At 36.3% G+C, this 25,851-nt stretch overlaps 2 protein-coding genes across 4 annotated transcripts in view; one reads left to right on the top strand and one right to left on the bottom strand.

Moving 5' to 3' along the window:
* LOC126972324 (autophagy-related protein 2 homolog A) overlaps nucleotides 1–25,851 on the top strand; it is a 110,231-nt gene that overhangs the window by 65,878 nt on the left and 18,502 nt on the right. For 2 of the 3 annotated variants that reach the window (XM_050818995.1, XM_050818994.1), the window contains exon 38: nucleotides 905–1,569. In XM_050818995.1, the coding sequence (XP_050674952.1) occupies nucleotides 905–918 (14 nt within the window). In that variant the 3' untranslated portion in view covers nucleotides 919–1,569. Of the gene's footprint in view, nucleotides 1–904; nucleotides 1,570–25,851 lie in introns of those variants that run through there. The other variant, XR_007731117.1, reaches the window with a different exon arrangement.
* LOC126972368 (28S ribosomal protein S5, mitochondrial-like) lies at nucleotides 6,444–20,575 on the bottom strand. The gene is made up of 2 exons (XM_050819066.1): nucleotides 20,360–20,575; nucleotides 6,444–6,853 (listed from the first exon to the last, which is right to left on the bottom strand). Exons 1-2 carry the CDS (start codon nucleotides 20,558–20,560, stop codon nucleotides 6,497–6,499), a joined length of 558 nt encoding a protein of 185 aa, XP_050675023.1. The 5' UTR covers nucleotides 20,561–20,575; the 3' UTR covers nucleotides 6,444–6,496.

The following is a 25,851-nucleotide window of genomic DNA, read 5'->3' as shown; positions in this document are numbered from 1 at the left end:
GTACTGCGGCAGATACTGGGCGGGGTGCGCGCCGCGCTGGCGCCCCACTCGCGCCGGGACCACTGCGACAAGTGGCGCCCGCCGCCAGGTACCGGCACGACGATCATAACAGGTGTACTGCGGCAGATACTGGGCGGGGTGCGCGCCGCGCTGGCGCCCCACTCGCGCCGGGACCACTGCGACAAGTGGCGCCCGCCGCCAGGTACCGGCACGACGATCATAACAGGTGTACTGCGGCAGATACTGGGCGGGGTGCGCGCCGCGCTGGCGCCCCACTCGCGCCGGGACCACTGCGACAAGTGGCGCCCGCCGCCAGGTACCGGCACGACGATCATAACAGGTGTACTGCGGCAGATACTGGGCGGGGTGCGCGCCGCGCTGGCGCCCCACTCGCGCCGGGACCACTGCGACAAGTGGCGCCCGCCGCCAGGTACGGCCCGTCAGTGAGGGACGAGACAAGCAGGACGTTCAGCTGATGCTAATTACATCCATCATAAAAACGAGTGTTGTAATGAAATTCAGTACAACATTACAACACTCGTTTGGATGATGAAATGGTTACTATGACCTGCTTTTTTAATGTTATCAGTAACCTAACTGTTTCAGAATCATTTATAGAGGATTCATATTATGGATGTAGATAAAGTCTTGCATGCAACTGTTGATAATTAGGTATTAAATGTGTGATAAACCCACGTTCGTGTTTATTTCAGTTCAGCACAATATTACAACACTTGTTTGGATGATGTAACGGTTACTGGGACTAGCTTTTTTAATGTTAGCAGTAAGCTAACTGTTTCAGAATAAAGTCTTATATGCAATGGTTAATAGATGTATAAAAAAAACTGTTGTGTAATAAGGGTAAAAAAAACAATTAGCTGAACACAAGATTTTTTTTTTTCAGATTCTACCGACTGATAGTTCTCCACGTATAATAGAAAACAGGCCAACGCAAAGATTGAAAAGGAATACTTAAACCATTCCGGAGAACAATTTTAAATTCGTCAATTTTGACCGAAACAAAATAATATATCGAACTAATTTTGATTTTGAATTAATTATAATTATTTGATACCTGCTAATATATTGCTCACTACTTATCTCAAATAGGGGACTCAATTTTACTATGATTAATATTAATTATTTTTATAAGAATTGTAAATAAAAGTGGTGCTTGATTATAACTCATAGCATTTATAGCATTTAGGGGAGTTACATATTATTTTATTTAAACAAATCGCTAGATGCCATGTAATGTTAATTTTCATTTGGTTAAATCTATATGTGTATAAAATGTTTTGGTTTTGAGGTGAAACCTTTTTAAGGCGAGCTCTACACTTTATTCTGTTGTTATTGAGACTGAGTCGTCACGCTCAATCGTGTATCGCTCGTTGTAAAGTCGGCTTGAGTCGATTAAGGGAGGCTCGCTTGGTGAGTTGTGTTTCCTATTATAAAATTGGCATTCATCTGGCGATATTAAATATTATGTTGTGATATTGTTTATAGAAATTTATTTTAAACTAGTTACAATTATTGTTTCTGAACTATAATAAAGTACGTAAGATAGAAGCTGACTTTTTATTTACCACTTATTATAATAAACCTCTATTTGTTATATTATTAGTATGGGCCACTTAAAAGCCATTTTGTTTCATAATTTTTAACAATATTATTTACAAGATCGATTATAATAAAATTTCTCAATAACAAAGAAACAGGAGATCTTTGCAAGACATTTTTACCGATTTAATAAAAAAATATTTTAAGTGTGGTAGACTTGTGGTATTTTACTAAAACTACAAGAAAATAAAACTTTATTGTTTAATAAGAGAGGTTTAAATATAGAATTGAAGTACACTGGCTAGTGTGAATTAATTAAAAAACCTCCTCGAAAAGAGCGAAGCTTGAAATGACAACTACAAAATTCTGGATATAAAAAATGAATCATTGATTTTTTTACATTATCATCATGAACATTGGATTTTTTTACTTGTTTTTTCACTCGGTTTAAGTAAAGTTGGATTTATTAAAAATTACGAGTTATTTTGTATACGTGTGTTCCGTCGTTGATCTAACGCGGCAGAAACAGCTCGCAATGTCAATGTTGGAGACGACACGGCTAATAACACATCGTGTAGTTTAATCGCTTTCAGAGAAAATTTCCAACTGTAAGAATGAACCCAAAGATCGGCCAGTAAGGTTAATTATAATAATAAATTCAGTGCAATGACAGAAGCAGATTCGCATAAGTTGGAATCATTAATATTCACCTAAATATTTGTCTCACGGCGCGAGAGTGAGTCCTTGTCGTGCAGGGCAAAGCGGAGGGCACCAGAGGGCGAGTAAGGTCGCCTATGCTATGGTCCGACCAAATTAAGTCTGCTGTGGGCGGTCCATTGAACGAGTGTACCAGGCTGTCGGGCAACAGGGAAAAGTGGCGAATACTCGTGGGGTGAATCACATCTGCCCCAAAAGATGTCACTTCGTGATGACCACGACCGCTCTGTCAAGAGTGTAACGACGAAGAAGAAAATTTGCATGATATTGATAAAATGAAAAAACTTGTCAAATTGGTGCCACATAATTTAACTGACCCACAGAGAGAGCACGCGTTGAAGCTTGCCTTGCCATGTTGAACCGGAAGGCGAAAGGCGTTTTGGGCTTAGATAATTAATACGTCTAGATTGAGTCTCTTGCTGTTAGACAACCGATAAAAACAGGCCAGGAATATCTATAATTATATTACTCGCGATTTGTATGACACTTTGTGTTAGTGTGCGTGAATTGCTCAAAATAGAAGTTGTCTATCTATTGTATAAATGATTTAAGGTTTTGGGTTGGACTGTGACGTGTGCCGAAAAGTGGATTCTAGTCGACAATCGCTAACGTACATTGCTAATGGCTAACTGCAGTTCAAACGTCTGAAGTGAAGCTTAGGTACTATAGAAAATTCATGGAATATGTTTCTTGGTCTCCTGATGATGTTATTATCACTATAGCTTCCTCGGTAAAGCATTATTACAACAGATGTAGCTATATTGTGCTGAACTTCGCATAATGATCTTGACCAAGACCTCACATGTCTCTTGGTATTGCGTCCAGGTTCTGTGGACGGTTGAACGACTCAAGTTTAACAGCTGTGAGACGTAACATTCGCTACACCCCCGTTCCAGCAGCGCTATGTTTTATCCTATCTCTTATTGTTTTTTCTGCCATTACCATCGACACAAATATAGGTGGCTGTTATAAGTTACCATAAATCGACAAATTTTCTCCTAAAATAACGAGAAGTTACTTTTAGTTGCCTGCATAATAGTTTTTTATACGCAAACCTGCGAAAAATAAATAAAAAATCAGAACCTGAAGAAGGGATTATTAATTTAAAAAAAGTGAAGTATCGTGTCGGGTTTTTTAAACCTGATTCTTAATTAAGTGCTAGTAACATAGTTTGCCTATTAAATTCTCTTTAAAACTAAATTATTACCAATATTTTAGAAAATCAAGATCGCCCTTTTTCTGTTAATACTGTTACAATAAAAAATAAACAAAATATTACATGTGAATGTGGAATCTGTCGTTTTTATATGATTGTTCAATTTCTTATTTTAGCGCCAATACTATAATAATTATAATAATTTATATCAATAGCAAATAGCCAGGTTGTCCCAGTTTCCTGGATCCCCCCCCCCCCCCCCCCATAAACCTCATGTATTAGTTTTTTAAGCATAATAAAGTTTTATCCCTCAATACGCGTAGATAGGGTTGTAGAAATAAGTTTTCTGATACCTACACATATATGGCTTAGTTGTAAATTGCTTTAATAAGTAGATTTAAGTAAGTTTGTTACAATTTAATACCAAATATAGAAATTTTGAATTTGATTTTTTTTTTTTTTTGCGATGTTAAAATCGAGTGGGGCGATAAGAGAACCGAATCACTGTGATTACATTAGACAAAGTAAGCATGGACCCAAATGCAATTTTTAAAACTCTCCATACGCTTGGTATTAGTAAAATGGTGTACCGGGCTATTAATAGGTACAATGAACCCTCTTTTTTTTATAGAATAGGAGGACAAACGAGCGTACGGGTCACCTGTTGGTAAGTGATCACCGCCGCCCACAATCTCTTGCAACACCAGAGGAATCACAGGAGCGTTGCCGGCCTTTAAGGAAGGTGTACGTTTTTTGAAGGTACCCATGTCGTATCGTCCCGGAAACACCGCAAAAGGAAGCTCATTCCACAGCTTTGTAGTACGTGGAAGAAAGCTCCTTGAAAACCGCACTGTGGAGGACCGCCACACATCCAGATAGTGGGGATGATATCCTAACTTGTGGCGTGTCGAACGAAGGTTAAATTCGGCGGCAGGAATCAGGTTAAACAGCTCTTCGGAACACTTCACTAAATGCGGTAGAAGACACACAATGAATCTCTACGCAACACCAAGCAATCCAGCCGTTCACAGAGCACTGGGTCCACGACAATCCGAGCTGCTCTACGTTGCACGCGGTCAAATGGATCGAGCTGATACTGGGGTGCGCCAGACCAGAGATGACAGCAATACTCCATGTGTGGCCGGACCTGCGTTTTGTAGAGCGTGCTCTATTAATGACGCCCAGTTTCTTCGAAGCCAATTTGACTATGCCCTCCAGATTCAATTCGATTCAAACGAAAAAGGCGGGGCAAGGCATCTCGCATATAGAACCGATGTGCAAATTGTGCGCTCGCGTCGATTGCATGATTTTAAACGTTAAGTATAGTTTTAGTTATAGTTTTTGTGTACTTGAATGAAGGGTATTTTAACATGCTTATGAGTCTAGGGCGCAATAATTGTAACTACGCCGCAGCTGGTAGGGATTACGAACAAAGCTATGCACTTGACACTTCCGCTAGGTTTAGAGTTGTCGTCTCGCAATGCTTTTCAGAGTCTGCACATGCGACAGTATACTGCGGGCAGCGTTCATGCAAAATTGTTCGGGCGCCGTGGGTACGTTATTACTTTATTTTAAATGTGATTATTTCCTGAAAATCGTTATTTATATGATCTTTGTCTTACTACTTAATACACCTTAAGATATAGTACAGGATTTTTTTAACACCCTGTGTATTATAATATTTTTATGATGATTATTAAATTATTAATTGCTGGTTGTAGCTAAATTTGTTGTGAAAACATAACTGTGTTTCGGTCTGAAGGGCGCCGTAGCTAGTGAAACCACAAAATTAGACTTAATATCTTATGGCTCAAGGTGACGAGCGCAATCGTAGTGCCGCTCAGAATTTTTGGATTTTTCAAGTATCCTGAGCGGCACTGCGTTCTAATGGGCAGGGCGTATCAATTACCATCAGCTGAACGTCCTGCTCGTCTCGTCCCTTATTATCATTAAAAAAATGATAAAAGGATAAAACATCAAAGTATAAAAATACGTTAACACTTTTCTACAATATGGATACATTATTTCGATAAGCATGCCCAATATTTTTTGTTAGTAAACCCAGAGTTTATACTACTAGAAACTTTTATTCTTACTTTCAATTCTATTGGAGTGAAAACTTCGTATGAACGATACGACCAATTATTTGGGCAACATGGATTCTCCGCCTCCGCGCTACCGTTGCACGTATGTGTTCAGTAATAACCTACAGGATCTTACGTGGGTTTATGAGATATATCAGCTTAGTCGCACGATGACAGCGTTCAAAAAAATATATAATTATGTAGGTACTTTCAGACAAATGATCTTGCTCCAAAGTAGGCATGATATAATATCATTCAGTCATTTATTTACTAAAAAATCATAATTATATTAAAATATAAATACCTAAAATATACAATCATACAGATGTTTCCAGCTACCGGGATTCGAACCCACGATTATATTGTCACTGTTATCAGCTGATAAAGTGTAAATTCGCATGAAACAATTAATGGTGATGTCAAACTTTGTACTTGTATCCTATTCGCTGTAACGTAGATCAACAAACATACTCTTTGTGTCAATTTCTTTCTTTCAAAATCTGATCTGATGTTATTAAGTTCACGGACGCGTAAAAAAAGATGGACTCCGTGCCGATTAGCAAGTGAAGCACCGTTATGCTAGTGTGTGTGCGGTTACGGGGGATACTGGTTACACAATTTTTTCTCCCTTAAATAATCATATATGGCCACAAATACACTTGTATAGTATCGTTTTTACACTTTTTCACAACGCACGACGGCATTTTTAAAATATTTTATTGCGACGCAAACTGATCTGTCACAGACGATGACAATTCTAATAATGGCCGCCTATCGGCCTGTAGTAGTGTGCGTTGTGCTATGTATTTATACGTTAATCGGCTTGTTTTTGTTATGTAAGGTCACGGAGTCCTTATTTTTTTACAAGTCCGTGATTAAGTTATGCCTTATGATATATAGGAAGCACCATGAGAGAAATAAAACAATTTAACACCTACTTTAAGATATATTAACACTAAAACATTATAACTTCAATTTACTACGACTCTTGTTCACTTTTTTCTTCTGGGTACTTATCTGTAAGAAAACTTTTTATATCACCATATTCCACCTTCAGGTCAAGGCGAATCTTCTCATGATTCCGATACTTCTCGTATTTTTTGAGGAACACTTCATAATGTGGCATTGTTTGATAAAATCGGGGGAACTTCTTCTTCTTCAATATAATCCTATCGTTCATTACGTATTGTATGAAATCTAATGTCTCGTCTTTCGCGATTTCATCTTTCGTACGAACGACAGTGGGGCTTGCGACAACTTTGGGAAAATATTCGTTCTCAGCTCTAAATTCGACGAGGTGCAATTTCTTCTCTTCTGCTAGTTGTTGATGCGATCTCTAAAAATAAAATAATTAATAAAATAAACTGCTAAAAGCTGTTAAATTCAATGTTATTGCGACTGAGCGATAAATAATTTACTGACTTAAAAAAAGATATGTGTGTGTGTGTGCAAGTCACACACGATACAAGTGAAACTTCTGAAAAGTATTGAAAAAATAAACAGTTGCTTCATGTAAACGGTATATTTATAAATACATATAGGATTATTGAAAACAATTCAAATTTCATCTTTTTCAATTAGTATTTTTAATCAGGGGTACGCTACGAGAGATTGAGATGGTTTTAGAGTATCAGGTTAAATGTAAAGTTAACTATTTTTAACCAAACTTTAAAATTTAATATTTTAATGTATACAATTATATTGCTTAAATTACAAGTTTTGCAGCTATACAAACCTCATATACGTCGCTTGAGGCATATATTTTTCCACCTCCATCTCGTGTGCTTACTAATTTGTTGTACTCAAACTTACTTTTCACAGTTAACAAGTCGATGCAACCCATGCATTTTAAATGGTGACATAGAGAATTCACCACAACGCGTATATGGAATCTATACCTTCACACAACGGTCATGACGTCAGAAACCGCGTTGCCTTCGGGTATATTTTCAAATCCAGTAAACAAAAATCATTTCAATAAAGTGTACCTTTACCTAACATTTGTGACGTCACTGGCGCGTGTTGATATCGGGTATACATTCAGATTTAGTATACGCCCCTGCAAGTATTTTAAAACATACCCGACCGCAACGAAGCAATTGTTCGGTACTCTTTTGGCACGTTACTATTTCAATCGTTCTATCCTTTTCGCCCGAGGCTTGACGCAATATTTTGTTTGTTGCATCATTTTGTGACCACGTGCGAGTCAGTACTGTTTGAATTGTGATTTCAAGTGTTTTTTAATTTAAAAAGTGGTAATAAGTGCACAGTACATTGCGAAAATTATAATAAAGCGATAACTATATGGTTTGTGATCCTTTAAGCGTAAAAGTAGATGCGAATAATGATAGATAAAGCTAGTTTAGAGGGTTTTATAACCGAACATTGTGGAGTTATCGAGAATCTGGATTTTGAATCGGAGGAAAAGTACTCCATGCGATTTAGACTGAAGACTGATCAAAATGAAGAACAAGAACGATATGTTAAGTTTATCGACGAGTTTGTTAAAAAAATATCAAATTTTACGAACACTAACTGGATAGTTCGAAAGTCATATCCTTCGTTGAAGCGCTTCTTGTATCGAAAAACCTATACATGTCAACATTCATCGTTCAATAAAAAATCAGAGAAGTCGTCTCGTGGACAAAACTGTAAGGCTAAAATAGACTTTGTTATCATAAAAGTTAATAAGGACACTATTCGAAACGACAAACTGTTGTCGGAAGGGTATAATGTGTTAGTGACTATAGTTTTTGAACACTCTCATCGTGTTTACGTTGCCGAAGCCTTGAATTTATTAAAATGCAGCCAACAAACCGAAGAAACTTTTAAGAAATATTTTGATAGTGGAATGACACCTTGCGCAGCAATAAATTACAACGAATTGAACATACTGGACTCGTTTCAAGATGAGGATCTAAATGGAATAGAGATGTTATCGAACTCTCAAATAAATCCCTCCGAAAATCATGTGTACTACATGTACAATAAATGGCGTACTGAAAAGTATGGTGACCGTATGAATGCCATCTCCCCGAAATCATACAAGGGAAAATTGAGAGTTTAAATAACAAAGGCTACTCGATACTATTGAAAGAAAATCCCAGGATTATCGTGATAATTACTCGTATTATGAAACGAGTCTTTCTGTCTACTGCATATGAGAATATGATTTTTGTAGACACAACATCATCGTGTGACCAGACCAGTTCTGCGATTACTCTAGTTTTTACATCTCACAAAATCGGTGGTCTTCCATTGGCATGTGCTATACATACTGAGCAAAATGAGTCCAATTACACGTTTGTTTTTGCCGCTATTAAAGAAGCTGTAGAAAAGAACGAGGTGGGTAAAAAATTTGAGCCTGATATTGTTATGACGGACGATTCTACTGCCGAACGAAATGCTTTGAGAACAATTTTTCCAAATGCTCGATTACTATTATGCGCATTTCATGTTTGCCAAGCCTTTTGGCGTTGGCTTTGCGTTGCAGATCACAAGGTTGACATAATGAAAAGACAGTCAATCATGACACGATTTCGAAATATTCTTTTTGTAACTGATCCAGAAGAAACAGTAAAATTGTATAAGGATTTGACAGGTGACGAGTATGTTAAGACGATGCCAGCTCTGTTAAATCATCTGAGTAACTTATGGAAACGCCGGCTTGAATGGTGTGTCTCTGATAGATTGGATTTAATTACGCGAGGAAACAACACCAACAACATAACAAAAGCATCTATACGCATTCTTAAAGACGTGATACTTCAGCGCTGTAAAGCATTTAATGCTTGCGCATTAGTAGATTTCATTACGTCCATTTTTGAAAATAATTTTCTGCGGCGCATCGTTTCCTACGCTAACACACGAAAAACCAAGGATTCCATATATGCAATGTTCATGAAGACTGCTCGAAATATTAAAAATATATCTAAAGTCAACGATAATGAGTACAGTGTGGAATCAGAGACAAGCCCAAATACTTTTTACACTGTGAGAGCTGATTTAGCCGTTTGTGACTGTGACGCTGGAAAATGTGTGTAGCATTGAACAAAACTTTGGAGTCATATTTCCCAATTCTCCTCGGCTGTCTATTCAAGATAGAATGTCACTAGCAAGAATTGCGACGGAGAATGTGATAAATGAAAATTTCTACATGAGTATGGTAGATTTGAATCAAACACCGAACAATGATTTGGACTCGATAGAACCGCAGTGCTCTTCCTCTAATACACAAGAGCCGATACAGGTAGTACCACAGTGCTCTTCCTCCGATACACAAGAGCCGATACAGAATGTAGACAATTCTTCGTCTTACAAGCAACAGGTTGCTGTAGAATTTCCGCACCAATATAAAAATGCACTTGCAGAGTTTAAGACTGAAGTACAACGCTTCACAAAGTTATTTGAAACAAACCCCAGTGTCCACAATCTAAGAGCACTAGGAAAATTAACAAATATGATTAAAAAAATCAATACATCAGAACAAGGACAAAACTTCATTTTACGTCAGATAATAACAAGACGTATACCAAGGAAAATTAATGTTCAAAGCACAGCTCTGAGTAGACGTAAAGACAGAGGAATAGGAAAAACCACGTCAAGGATTCAAGCTGGGCGACCGTCTAACACAGAACACAAAACTAAACGAAAGCATAACTTGGCCAGAATGTTAAAATGAATGTCCATAATGCGCGCTAAATTCTTTTTTTTAATTTTATGATTATTTTTCTAGTAACTAATAAACGTTGTTTATCCACTTTTGTTCTCGTATGATTTACCTCAATTCCTCACCTATAAAATAAACGTCCCTTTATCTGATATCTATCCCAAACGAATGTTGCGGTCGGGTATATTTTGAAATCCTTAACACGACGGTAAATATTTTTATACTATACCCAAAACGAATGTTGGAGTTGGGTATATTTTAAAATCCTCAACACGGCGTTACATATTTTTATGGTATACCCGTACTCAACACTATAGAGCGTTGTGTGAAGGTATAGATTCCATATACGCCACCACAACACCAGCTATCTATTCCACTATTTGCTATGTATATTTCCAAGCTTGGTTATAATTTAGTAAACGAGACATTATGCCTTCATTTTCTTCTAAGTTATCTATTATATACCGTCACTTTCAGCATGTTTAGCATGAATTAATAACTATGAAAATACAACAATAAAAGCGAAAAGAAAAAGACAGAGAAAATATATATTTGGACAAATAGAAGTGAATAATAATGGTAATAATATTAAGATTTTTCTTTAATTTAAACTAATTAAGCAATTTATATAAACTAGATTTCCATTAACAAACAGATGAACTTTGCTATCGATATACATATAATTTAAACATACACATACACTAAATAATACCAAGAAAAGAACTAATGAATTTGTCACAGTGATAACTAATAATTAAGGAGCATTATTTTGTAAGATTGGAGAGTTTGAGCCTTTCTGATTTCAGTGGAAAGAGAAGTCCAAAGGTTAACTTGTACAATGATTTATTAAAGAAGGAAGTGTTATGGACAGGTGTACAAAGCAATTGATTATAGACAGACCAAATATTTAGGAGAGAATTTAAATTTAAATTTTCCCTTGAGATATAAGAGTTTTAGGATCAAATAGGACACCATGCGAGAAGTATAAGTACATGGGAATTCCAACGCAAGCGGATAGGGAGCCAGAAGAGTTCGATCTGGAACTTAACTATCGTAAGACTCATTTTAGTTAAAGTCTCCAAGCCTTAAAATTTAATATGTTACCATTATCTAATATATAAAATCTCGTGTCATGGTGTTAAACATAGAACTCCTCCGAAACGGCTTGACCGATTCTCATGAAATTTTGTCTGAGAATCAGACAACATCTATTTTTCATCCCCCTAAATGTTAAGGGTGGTCCACACGATTTTTTTTTTAATATTTTTGACATTTTTTTAAATTTGTTTGATTATGAGTCAGCATTAAAAAATACATACAACTTCAAATTTTCATATATCGGCAATACAACGTTTGCTGGGTCAGCTAGTTATTCTATAAATTCTCTGATAAACAAGATTATAACAAGTATACCTAGAGTCTTGAGATTATTAAACATTTAGCACACAGTAGTTCACACTTCATAGACTGGCTCAGCCACAAAAATCACCCCAAAAATACTCATTGAGGATATTGGAATATTACGAGTCACTTGCATTTATTAGATATTAATAAACATTCAATCAAAAATATTTTTATTTCATGGGTAAATCATATTACACTTCAAATATGTCATTTTTTTCATTCAGATCACTCGGAAGGCAGATTTCCACAGAGAAGAATGAACAAGAAACTCTAAGATTGCTCTTTTTAAAATAGATTAGGTGTTACAAGTTCTTATTTTAAATGCAATTTACAAATCATACGCAAAGTGCACAACAAAAATACTCAAACGTCCAAAACTAGAAGGCTTACACGAGTAAGTAAAAAATAATAATTAAAAAGTAAATTAATAATTATAAACACAAGAGTTATTGAGTACAGTATATGCATGAATACACACATAGCGTAAAAAATAAAGGCATTATGCGAGCATTTTATTTAAAAAAATAATATATAATAACTTTAATTTTAAGATAATTAGAAGGAAATAAAAAAAAAACATGTAGCAGCCACTACACAGGGAGAAGCCTCTTAAACTATGAACCATTGATCACTCAATCAAAACCACTACCATTTACAATACTTTAATAAAACAGAAATTTTACATAAACTTTGAAGAGATTGACTTTTTATTTGTTCGAAGGTTTTTTCGACCACGAGAAGAAAGCTTCCGACAAACATCTCCTACACCTCTTTCTTCTCCTAGAGCACATTTTGGTCCACGGAAAACATTTGGACCCATAAAGGCTTCTATGTCATCTCTGCTCGTCACAATACTTGTTGCTTCGTACCGATCAAAAAGCTTAATACCTCGATCCAATGTTACACTACGGCAGTTAACGAGCCCCAACACATGAAGTACAATTACATACTTGACAATATCACGCGATGATAACGTGAACGAATTCATTTTAATGTCACTTCGAGCCCGACACCGTTGCAAATAATGCAAAACGCCCGAATATTACAATTTATATTGAAACAGGTTCCTATTAACATCCGAATGTGGTAACGATTATGTTTTCAATAAGGATAAACTCACTTTTCCCTTTACTTTGTTCTATTTGTTCAAAAATGTAAACAGTACCTACACTTTACGGCTATGCAAAGAAATACATACAAATATTGGGTTTGAGCAGGTTATCAACTGTAAAGTAGATCCTGTAGATGAAGCCACAACCTGAGAGTTGAACAAAGAGAATTTTATAACGAGGCGGTACTCGAACGGTTAGCTCAGTTGGTTAGAGCACCGGCACGGAACGCCGGAGGACGTGGATTCGAAACCCGCATCGTTCATAAAATTTTGTTTTTCAAATTTTATTTGTGTATTAATCCTAGAAGTGGGGGTTATCATTTAAAAAAAAACATAACATATTGAATACATAATTATTATTAAGCAAATTTAATCATTATCCTTTAATAGATTGTTTGGTTATTATGTAAGTAATATATTGTCGTAAAAAAAAATCATCTTAGTTAATATCTTAATATAATACATATATATATATATAGCCAAATTCTGCAATATCTCACTATCTAGTGAGATAAGGAAACGTTGTGGTCTGAATGAAGATGTGACAATAATTGAGAAAGGTATGCTGAGATGGTTTGGACATGTCAAGAGAATGAATGAAGTACGATTGACGAAGAAACCAGTGTGAATGAAAGTGTTAGAAGGGGTAGACCTAGGCGGACGTTTCAAGATCAAATCAGGGACGTCTTGAAAAAAGGCCAGGTCAAGAGTACCCTAAACCGGAGAGCATGTATGAAAGGAATAATGAAAGTGGACGAAGCGAAACAAGTATGTAAGAATCGTAGCAAGTGGAAAGAAGTGGTCTCTGCCTACCCCTACGGGAAAGAGGCGTGATTTTATGTATGTATAATTCCGCAAGACGATTTGCAGCATCATTGGTAATCTTTAATAATGTTATAATTGGAAAATTGATGTATAACTCATTTATTAATTTAAAAAAAAAATGTTTAACTCGTAACTTATTCTATATAATACCTAAAATATATTATTCCTGTGCATACTGTGTTTATTTGTAAGTAATCACTACATTTAGTTCCTAGTTTTTAGTTCTACTTTTTATATTTGCGTGTATTATTGTAAATAAACCTAACAAATAAATAAATATATCTTTCTCAGGTGGATTCGAGAATGGTTTACATTCACAATTGAACTACCTGCTAAACGCCTGGGCGATGATTTTTTGTGTGTTCATGTGAATTTGAGATAGATTGGTTTAGATTCTCAATTCCGTCCATATAATATAATTCTTCTGCTCATGTGTATGTTAGTGTACAGGACAATGTCTGTCGGGTCCACTAGTATAAGTATATATCTATATATATAGTCTCTAACTATAATTTATTATCTTTGAGATAAAAAAACGTTCTATGACTCACTATATTAAGACTATATCAAAACCTTATATTACTTATGACGTAATGTAAACTTAATAATAATTATATGTTTTTATCTATTGAAGTCTCAACAATAAATAAAATAGAATTCTATTCGTATTCAAAACATCCATGACTCGGAAACAAGCTTTCATAATCATCATATAATGTAATCTACCGGGATTCGAACCCGTTATATTAATTAAATACATGTATTGCCTATTAGAAAGTGTGAAAAATTATCAAGACGAATATATTTTAGAGCAATTTTGTAGTATAGGTTATAGGTTATCACGGGCTATTATCCGCAACTCGATGACTACAGCGCGCCTATTTTGCGTGGTGAGGAGGGCGGCTAATCCTGCCACCCCAGTTCCTCAAGGTAATGTATCAAACCTCTGATGTCACCCATGACCTCGGGGAGAGTCCTCGGTGAAACCAGGTGTTTGGCCCGGTATGAGGCCACACTCCAATTTTGTACTATATAAGTAAGAATAATGAAATTATAACGTTAGTGATAATATTTAATGGAATGGTCTTTACTTTATTATACTTTTATAATGGTAATTATATAAACAAACTAGCTGACCCATCAAACGTTGTATGTTGATAACTGTTGATCGTAGATGGGTGAAAATTTGTAATAATGCTGACTCATAATTAAACAAATTTCAAAAAAAAATCGTGTGGACCACCCTTAACATTTAGGGGGATGAAAAATAGATGTTGTCCGATTCTCAGACCTACCCAATATGCACTCAAAATTTCATAAGAGTCGGTCAAGCCGTTTCGGACGAGTTCAATGTTTAATACCATGACACGAGAATTTTATATATTAGAAGAACATGTCCATAATATACATAATTATTAAATAAGTAGTCATTATATGAGTGAATATGTTATTAGTAATGTTTATTAATGTGAGTAGCGAGTAGTGTAGTCTAATGGGCATTATTCTAAACTTGGGACATGTGCTCGATCACCGAATTAATAAATTTATTACGGCTGATTACGTTTACATGGCAGTAACACAGCTTCTATGTACAAGAAACTTAAGAAATATCACAGAACTTAAGTTGACGTGTTTAATAAAGAAACTATTTAATCTCCTACTAATAAAATCGTACTATTCCATAAAAGACTTCTTTTCAGATACAACACTCAATTAACATTTTTTTAAATATCATTTTACTTAAAAAAAAGTAATTAAATCTTTTTACCAATTTCAATTATTATAAGTTATTTCAAAATATTCAATCATTGATATGTATATTTATTAACTGTCATTGTGTGTATATATATATATATATATACACACAATATATAATATATATATATATATATATATATATATATATATATTTGTTTGACTTGTTAGTAATTACTATATGTACGCCACAGCATGCGGGCAAGGAATGGAGAACTTTTATTGTGACTTGTACAACGTCAAAATGGCGTCTACTCCGTGTACGCACTGTACTTGCCCACACTTCGATCCGTTCGGTCAGGAGCGAACACGGAACAGAAAAAACTAGTGGAAGTGGCATGTGGGCGTTACCCTGTCGCCACTATTGTGTACAAATGTACCTACTCGAGGCTCAAGTGAGACCAGTCATTTGATGTTAAGTGTAAAAATACAAATATGCCTTATTGTGCCATTTTGGACTGTAAAAATCATAGCCGAAATAAATATATGTGCAACGGAGGGATTTCTGATAATCGGTAATCATAATTTTTCGATTTAAATACAATTACAATTTTATTTATGTGTTATGCAAAATATACTATTAAAAATGAACCATAATATTACGACGTATGGTTCATTTGCCTTTACGTTTAATTATATAATCAATACATTACGCCTAAAGCAGAAAATAGCTGTTCGGGCCAAGACAGTCAAAAATCTTTATTCAAAATAAGCCCCATTGGTGAACTTGATATTGTGAACTCTGCCGATCTCTTCTGAGATGATAATCCGGGTTTGTGCTACACTGATGTTGCAACACTGTTTACAGACTTTTCATCTTGTTTCGACCTAACCCAACCCACGGGAACATGAAAAATAGGGGTTCACAACGAAAAACTGGAGTAATCGTAATTTAACATATTACAAGAAGTATCTTTAAAAGTTTCTCTACTTAAACTGAACTGAGTTTGTTAACCTTGAGGATTATTTAAACACTTCTCCAAAGCAGTATTCTATAAAATGTTAATATTCCGCGTATCTGGAGGGTCCTCCGATAAGCTTGAGTCGAGGCTGAGTAGAAGAAAAACCTCGTTACATGATGGAGGTGAGGAAATACGTCATAGATTTGTAAAAAATTGTTCGTGAACCATGATGCCTTCATCATCCATTTTGACAATCTGAGTTCTGGCTTTCCAAGGGGCGCATGTCAATTAGTTATCTCGCGGTAGTAACTTTCTCAATTAACTTGCGATATATTTGCAAGTGTAAACACTCTTTGTGTGTCCCTGATCCTGATTTCTTACTATTTCGAAAAGTTGGTAATCAGTCTCACAATTTATCGAAGCAGATTGATAAATCGAGAGCATTAAAATTAATTTTGTAGCAACAGCCGCAAAACAAACAAAAAACTGGTCACCACATCAGGTAGAAACATTAATTAATCTGCTTTTGAATCGCATGCCATACTATACCTACCCCATAATATATCCCATAAATATACCATATTTACATACAACAAATTTACTCTATATGTATATGTTTAGTACAACTCTAGGCACTAGAGTTTAGCCAGGAAGTATCCGTAAATTAATAGCCGTAATAATTCTCGGACGTATCCTCCTAATTGTTAAACTATAGGAAATTGGTATGACAAACCGACGATGAGGAAAAAATATATGACGAATATTAAAATTATTTCATGATTCAATATTATCCTCTTTGAGGTCGTAAAGCCAAAAATTAATTTAAATCTTGTCAAATATAATAAAGTTGTTTTATTTATTGAAGTGAAACTTCTTTATCGATGCATGAGAAAATTATATAATTTATAGCAAATCGTCACGATTTTCGGTTGCGCGCCATTTTGTTTTTGTTGTCAATATGACAGTGTTGACAGCTGTCCCGTGAAGTTTGCAGACACAATACCAACGATTGTCGTATCTTTTCATTACGTTAATTTAAAAGTACGAAAAATTATTTATATCTATTATTTACTATAGAGAGTGACAACAACATTACATATTATTTTATATTCATCTATTTATATGTATTGCATGATATTAATATGTATTATTTTATTGAATTCAAACTTCTTTAGAATCGTTATGACTTGAAACTCGATGAAACGAAAAAGCGCGACGATAGAGACGCCGCCTATTATTTAGGCCGACGCGCCAAATTATGATTTCAACAATATGGATATCATATCCTAGGTTCTCGAGGGTGCAGAGATCGAATTTGGAATAATTTTGGTAATCCAAGATGGCTGCCACCCAAAATGATGATTTAAACAATATGGATATCGTATCCGAGGTTTTCGAGTATGCAGGGAACGAATTTACTATTATTTTTGAAATCCAAGATGAACGCTGCGCAAAATTATGATTTAAACAATATGGATATTGTATCCGAGGTTCTCGAGGTTGCAGAGAACGAATTTGAGAACATTTTTGAAATCAGATATGGCCGCCGCGCAAAATTATGATTTCAACAATATGGATATCGTATACGAGGTTATCGAAAGTGCAGAGAACGAATTTGGAATAATTTTTGTAATCCAAGATGGCTGCCACCCAAAATGATGATTTAAACAATATGGATATCGTATCCGAGGTTTTCGAGTATGCAGGGAACGAATTTACTATTATTTTTGAAATCCAAGATGAACGCTGCGCAAAATTATGATTTAAACAATATGGATATTGTATCCGAGGTTCTCGAGGTTGCAGAGAACGAATTTGAGAACATTTTTGAAATCAGATATGGCCGCCGCGCAAAATTATGATTTCAACAATATGGATATCGTATACGAGGTTATCGAAAGTGCAGAGAACGAATTTGGAATAATTTTTGTAATCCAAGATGGCTGCCACCCAAAATGATGATTTAAACAATATGGATATCGTATCCGAGGTTTTCGAGTATGCAGGGAACGAATTTACTATTATTTTTGAAATCCAAGATGAACGCTGCGCAAAATTATGATTTAAACAATATGGATATTGTATCCGAGGTTCTCGAGGTTGCAGAGAACGAATTTGAGAACATTTTTGAAATCAGATATGGCCGCCGCGCAAAATTATGATTTCAACAATATGGATATCGTATACGAGGTTATCGAAAGTGCAGAGAACGAATTTGGAATAATTTTTGTAATCCAAGATGGCTGCCACCCAAAATGATGATTTAAACAATATGGATATCGTATCCGAGGTTTTCGAGTATGCAGGGAACGAATTTACTATTATTTTTGAAATCCAAGATGAACGCTGCGCAAAATTATGATTTAAACAATATGGATATTGTATCCGATACCAATCGCATAGCGTCAGAATCTACATTGAAGTTGCCTTTTTCCGCAGGTTCATTACACTTACGTCAACTATTCGCAACAAGGTCGGATTTAACTAAAACTTTGGCGAGGGGAAAACCACCAGCACCGTTAGCCACAGGTTAAATACAAATAACGGGAAATTTATGCTACACTAATTACTCTATGATATTATAAAGTCTAAATAAAAATAAAAACAATATCATATAATTTTTTAAAGGGTATTGGTATTTTTGTGAGCAGAGAAATATAATCTGTGAGCAGAAATAACTAATTCATCAGCAACTCATGGCCATCGCCTTAGGCTAGGGTGACTATGCATGCGAGTTCTGACGAAAATTTGTTCTGACGAGTTCTGACTCAGAAGAAACAAACGCCTGGTATCCAATGACAGTGCTTACACTGGCAACGACGAACGCGTCAGAACATGCACGACGTCGTCAGAACCACTCGAGCGTTCAAACGATTTTGATTTTTTCGCACGACCTGCGTCTGCGAATTTCGAGTGATTTGGTTTCCACCATGGATAACGATAAATTGATCAGTCTCGTGTACGAGAACATGTGTTTGTGGGATATGAGAGACAAAAATTATCACAACAGAGATATTTCTCTGTAAAAGTGGGAGAAAGTTGCTACAGAACTCAATACTAGCAGTAAGTACAATTTTTTATTTTGATGTGGGGTTTACATTAATTAGGTACATGAGCAATTAGAATTAACGTTTACATTTTATCTATCAAGGACATGACTAGTAGATCTATAGATTATTACAGTAGGTTGTATTGAAACGGAATTTCACCTGCTAGACTAACAAAATAATTTATCAAGGTTTCTCCAGTCTCATTCGCGCTTCTTCCGTAGTGATTATATCTCCATGGAACTGGCACATTGTATAGGGACTCAAAGTCCACCTCGGGAATATCAACGGAAGTAAGACCTTCTTTATCGATGTCAAATCATATTCATCAAATTTGTCCATCTTCGCTGGACGGCAGAAACGAACTGACTATCAGAATAACAGAAAACGCGCACAGTGTAAACGCCTTGTTCTAACGAGGATTTCGGACGTCCTCGTCAGAACAAATTTTCGTTAGAACTCGCATCCATAGTAACCCTAGCCTTATGTAGAGCATATAAATTATATTAGTTGCAATGAGCTGCTCCTGTTTAATAAAATTTTGGTAAGCCTTCAGAGGGTAAGCAAAAAATATCATTTTAACGCTTAGAATTGGTTTCAGGCATTCGCCAGCCGCTGTCGCGGGCCACTACGCTCGGCTCGTGCGTTGTTTTAACTGTTCTAACATAACCTAACCTAACCAATTTATATAAAAAAAAATTAGAAATCTTGCTGACCAAGTAGTTATTTTGCGGACTGAATGTTTATGATGCAAACTCATATTATTTTAAGCTGCCTATTCGTGATTTAATTTTTGACCATTATCAAAATTATTTGCGGAACAAGGATTGCTGCCTGATGTTTTTTATTCCAAACAAAATATTTGTATGCTGCTCAAATTATTTAAATGCTGTTTTTTTTGTGGCTCACCTATTTTTATATTTGCTAAACATTTAATACTAATTACTTCTCGTTATTAAATATATCCAGGACGGTATCTATCCTTTGAAAACTTTTACGATTCTATTTTGCACATAATACCAATATCACTGAAAAGGCATTTTACTTTTGAGCTACTCGATGACAAAACTTTGTCAAGTTTCTTTATATTATGCTCAAAACAAAATGCATGCATGTCAAAGAAACTTACTTGTTGCAAAAGTCCAATAAAGAACGCCTTTACAATGTGTTGCAGATTGTGGGAACCTTCAACCTTTGCTCTCAGGTCTTTTATGCCAATTGCTTTACATATCTCCTTGATGGCTCTGTGCACCATCAGTCCATAACCCTCGTTTTTCTTTTGTACATATATTTTAGTGCTGCCGAAAGCCGTGAAGAAATCATGGAACATTGAAATAAAATTATGTGATTTCTATATATTAAAAAAAGTAATTAAAGTAAAAACTATAAGTAATTAACAATATTATACCGAGTCATGGATGTTTAAATGTATTTATCTATGTTTATATGAATTTATGTATGTTTAAGTAAGTATATTGTATTGAATATATCATTGTCTTGTAACCCATAACACATATTATATGCTTAACTTGGGGCGAGATAATTTATGTAAAAAGTGTGTCAATATTATGAATATATATGAATAAATAAATAAATAAATAAATTATGTGTATATGTATGTGTTGTATTTAATGGTTCTTAAGAAAGTATTGTTTTCGAAATTCACGTCGAATTATCGCGAGTCATACAATTCGATAGGTACCTTGTATATTGTTTCTTGTTTATTGAACCGGCGAGCATCTATGAAAAGAGTAATAATTGTAGAGAAAGCGCGTGAGGTTTGTAAGGATAGAAGCAAGTGGCATTCTATTATCTCTGCCTACCCCGACGGGAACAAGGCGTGAGTATGTGTGTGGTTTGTTGATTATTATTCATGACTCTGTTCGACAGCACTCGAGAATAATCCTTATAAACCTACACCTTAACCCTAAAAATATTTGGTCAAATTTGCGTGCTTCCATAGTAAGTGGTGTAAGTAAATTCATCTTAAGAGATGCAGATATTACATATTCACTATTTTCAAATTTAAGTTAACATTTTTCTGAAATGTCATGAGTTAATCTTGTCGTGCTAGCAACTGCCGTAATATGCTCCTGTTATGTTGATTCTATATCGTCCAGGGTAAAGTTGGAGGCGTTAGACCGCGTGGAAGGTCACATATGCCATGGACGGATCCGATCATATCTACAGCGGCGTGCATGAGTGCACTCGTATTACCTCTAACAGAGCGAGATGGCGAGAAATTGTTAGGCGCATAAGCATTAGATCTGCCCCGCATTCAATCACGACCGCTTCGAAGAATATTTTGACACATCTGCTAGCTGCTGCAGGCTGTTGCTGGACTTCAACTACATTTACGTGGCGATTTCTCCTGCCCTCCCCTCCTATATCCTCCCCCAAATATCTCAACGATAATCAGTCCCCTCTTCCAACCTACTCCGGCAATTTTTTACAGATCATCGGTCCATCTTGTGCCTACCAACACTGCATCATCCGGAAACAATATAACGCTCTTATCAGGCACTAGTACAGCTGGATCTGCCATTACAAGGTATCTACAGATGGTACCAAGTCTCTTCGTATCTTCGGTTCACCTTCTGGACCGTTGATAACGTCACACCCATTATTTTTTCAGCACGACGATGGCTAGTTCTCCAGAAAACATATGACCCTAGCACAATCTTCAGATGAAAAAGGCATAATAAATAAAGTTTAAGTGCTGTTGCTGACTGAGATATATAAACACGATTCGTCGATTTCGGAAAAAGTTTCAAAACAAAAAATATAAATCACAGAATTCTCGCTAGTCGTGCCGTGCGGTTGAAGAATAACACCTTCATCTCTGACAATGCGGTGACTCTAAAATTATGAAAGAATGGTTCACTGGTTAACGATGCAGTGGTAAATCTAGTAATGGTCCACATAGTTGACCAAACGTTACTCTTTCAGCCAAATATGTCCATATCTCTTATCAGAACCAACACTATGCCTGTTATGCATAACTCACATGCTGCAGACAGTCGAAAGAATGAATGAATGATTTGATTTGAGCTCATCATCATGAGCTTAAGCCGATTCGATATCCGTATTATCATGGGCACCTAGTGCTCCCCACTTGTAATCGGAGGCATCGGTTGTAATAAAGTTGGTGCGTGTCATTTTCACGTGAATCGGAGTTCTCAATGTCAAGTTTTCCATCCACCAACTCATGTTTATTTGAACCTCTTCTGGATACTTGACGTTTGTTAATGGAGTCTTTTTCAGTAGGTGGCAGTGACGTTGAAGACTGCAGCAATGCAACCTTCCCCGGTGGGTGATGAAGGTTGCGAAGTTGAGATACCCTAAGAGGCGTTGCGCCTGCTTGAGGGTCCAACTGCCGATCTCCAACCGCTGTTGAAGGCAATGTCGAATTTTTGGCACCTTTTCGTTTGGCAAGGACTTGGAATTGCTCCGTGTGTCCCACGTTATGCCCAAAAATTCCATCGTCTGTGTCGGAGTAACGACAGACTTTTCGAAATTGACACACCATCCGAGGTTGCTCAGAATTTCTAGTGCAATCTCGACATGTAGTCGAAGCTGCTCTCGGGACTGGTGTTCTAGGCAAAAATCGTCCAGGTATACAATCAGACGTATTCCTTTCGCTCGCAGGATTTCTGCGATCCAATTTGTTATGGAGGAGAACATTTTCGGCGCTGTCGAAAGACCAAAAGGCAAACATGTCATTTGTAGCAGTTGGTTTTGATAGCTGATGCGAAGGTACCGCCTGTGGGAGTTTATGATTGGCACGTGGTAATAAGCCTGGCTTATATCGATTTTTGCCATCCAGTCGTGTGGCTGTAAAAACATGTGCATCTGATAGTGATTGAAAAGCTTGAAAGGCTTCGGTTTCATGTATTGGTTTAGCGGCTTCAAATTCAAGATCGTTCGGTTCTTTCCGTTTGATTTTCTGATTAGAAACATTGGACATATAAAACTTGGAGATAAGGGGGCCAGTTCCAAAACACGTAGTGTAATCAATTTTTGAATTTCGTCTGTCATTTGAGGAGATACAGGGGTATGAAAGGTATTCATAACCTCTGGAGTAGGAAATATTAATGGGGGTTTTTGATTGAAAAGTAAACGTGCTTCCATCACCATTTGTAAAATTGTTTTTGGAGCATGCAAAATCTTCCATTTTTGGCGGTGGAGCGCTAGGCAACCCCCCGAAAACACCGAGTCACTTACTGTGGCCGGTTGGCTTTTTGCTATTGCTAAACTTTCGCCCCCCCCCCTTTTTTTAGATGAGTTGTCTTGGTTTCTTTTATTGTTGAAAAACTTCTTGTCTCCTTTTGTTTTATTAGTGCGAGGCTGAAATGATTTGTCCTGATATGACGTTGAGGGAGTGGGCGACTTCGCACGAGCTTTATTGGCCTGCGGCAACGGTTTTATATGAAGTTTATCTACACCCCCGATTTTTTGTATGTAGACTGACAACGCTTCAGGACTAAACATATATTCGGCACTCGGTGGTATCTTTTGTATATCCTCTCTCATATAATTGTCTTTCATTGCAGCCAGGAGAGACCGCCGTCGCATTTCCAAAGCTTCTGCTCGTTTACCACAAATTATTTGAAGGATATCATTTGAGACATTTTTGTAACTAGACTGGTAACCAAACAGTTCTTTCAGTTTATCGTATAAAGCTAAGGGCGTTAGGGTGGTCTCTGGTTTATCCGACCAGTCTACAAGAGTTTGAAGTGCAGTGTTCAAGGACTCATTTTGAGCCATAATAGCATTTGAAATAGCCGCAAAACTGCGTTCATTGTGCACATTTCTCGAGGCGCTACCCTGCTCTTCAAACCGCCTCAACTCTTCATTTACTCTCAGTTCCATAAAACCAGGACATGCAACGTATTTCTTTAGCACGTCGGTATAATGAACTGAATTCCATTCGCAGGTATCGAAACGCTGTAAGGCACTGAGTTTAGTGACCCTATCTGAACTTGCCTTTGGCAAGGTAGGCTCTTTTACAGATACACTAAGATCAGATATGTCAAATTTATGTTTACTGCCGATTGGAGGACGCAAAAACTGTTCCTGATTAACAGCGTTTGATGTAACAGTGGTTTGATTACATGAAGGGCTCGGCAATTTAAATTTTTCATGCATAATATTGTTTAAATAACTCACCAGCTGATAGGATAACATTTCAAACCTTTGATTTAGTCCTAAATCGTCACAGGTTTTACGTCGCTTAGAGGCATTACTACCCTCGTTATCTGATGAGTCTTGAGATGATGAACTACCCTCCGATGATTGCTGTTCGCTTGGCCGCTTTCTCCTTGAACCGATAGGTACGCTATTTTCAACGAGAACCTTATCAGCAGTGGGATCAGAAAAATCCTCATAATTATTGTCCTCCAAGGCTCTAGAGGAATCTTCACCTAAATTTTCCATTCTAGAAGCACGGCACAGAAACTCACTAAAATATATAAAGAAGTAATTTATTTAAAAATTGTACATTAAATGAATTTTCTACTTTACTTCTCGAAAATTTTAAAAATTATTCAGTGAATCTAGGATCGGTCCGTTCGGATCGAAGAACGACGCCACAATGACGAACTAACATGGTGGCTTGCTTAACATTGGCATCGGTTGGTACCATTTGAAACCGGAAGCAATGGATAGAGTGACTCTCAGCACTGCTCGGCGCGGAAACTAGTAGCGACATCTAGTGACGGAACGTCGAAAGGAGCGATGTACTCTCTCATAAAGGACTTCAGACATCAGACGGAATACATAATATTTTATTTGTTTATTTAAGGACAATCAACAGGTTACAATTAATCGTTATTAAACTAAACAAAATGTCGTACATATTATTGTTTAATTGTAGACCCACTTAGAGACTGCCACAACTTGCAATAGAGATACTAATTAGAAGCAGAATAAACGACAAAGAAGGGGGGACAATATATTAAAAGGCATAAAAGGCATTTATTTTCTCAAAATTGATTCCTTTAGAATTCATTTTGATGTCATTTCTAATAACTACTAGATACTGCTTCGGAAACAGGAAACCATCAGGAAAAAAACAAACCTCACAGATGTCCTTGAACATGTATTAAAAATGAAATGGCAATGGGCAGGACATGTGGCTAGGGTCCCAGACCAAAGATGGACTCTAAAAGCGACAAGATGAAGTGGTCCCTCAGGTAACAGATACCGATGCAAACCCAAAATGAGGTGGAGTGATGACCTTCTTACAGTGGCAGGTAAAAACTGGCTAGAGAAAGCAAAAAATAGAGAGTTGTGGAAGAAAATGGAGGAGGCATATACCCGGATGGGATCAAGATTATAGTTTAAGTATGAACATTAGTTTAAGGTATATTTTTAAGTTACTAACACATTAAAATATGTAATCTATAACTCTTGAATATTATTATTATTATATATATACAGTATGGCTGTGGGGTGAAAAAATAGGAAATAATTCCAGTATCATGGGACCACTTAATTACATTATTGAAGTCGCTCTGCAATCCCTTTTGAATTACCTTTTGATCCTTACCGCTGTACATAATACAAGTGTCATCAGCGTACATATATGACTTACATTTTTAAAGTACATTGGTCATACTG

This window comes from Leptidea sinapis, chromosome 26 (genome assembly GCF_905404315.1).
Source record: "Leptidea sinapis chromosome 26, ilLepSina1.1, whole genome shotgun sequence".
Classification (NCBI taxonomy): Eukaryota; Metazoa; Arthropoda; class Insecta; order Lepidoptera; family Pieridae; genus Leptidea; species Leptidea sinapis.
The sequence above is the reverse complement of the archived record's forward strand: the minus strand, read 5'-3'. Positions and strand labels throughout refer to the sequence as shown.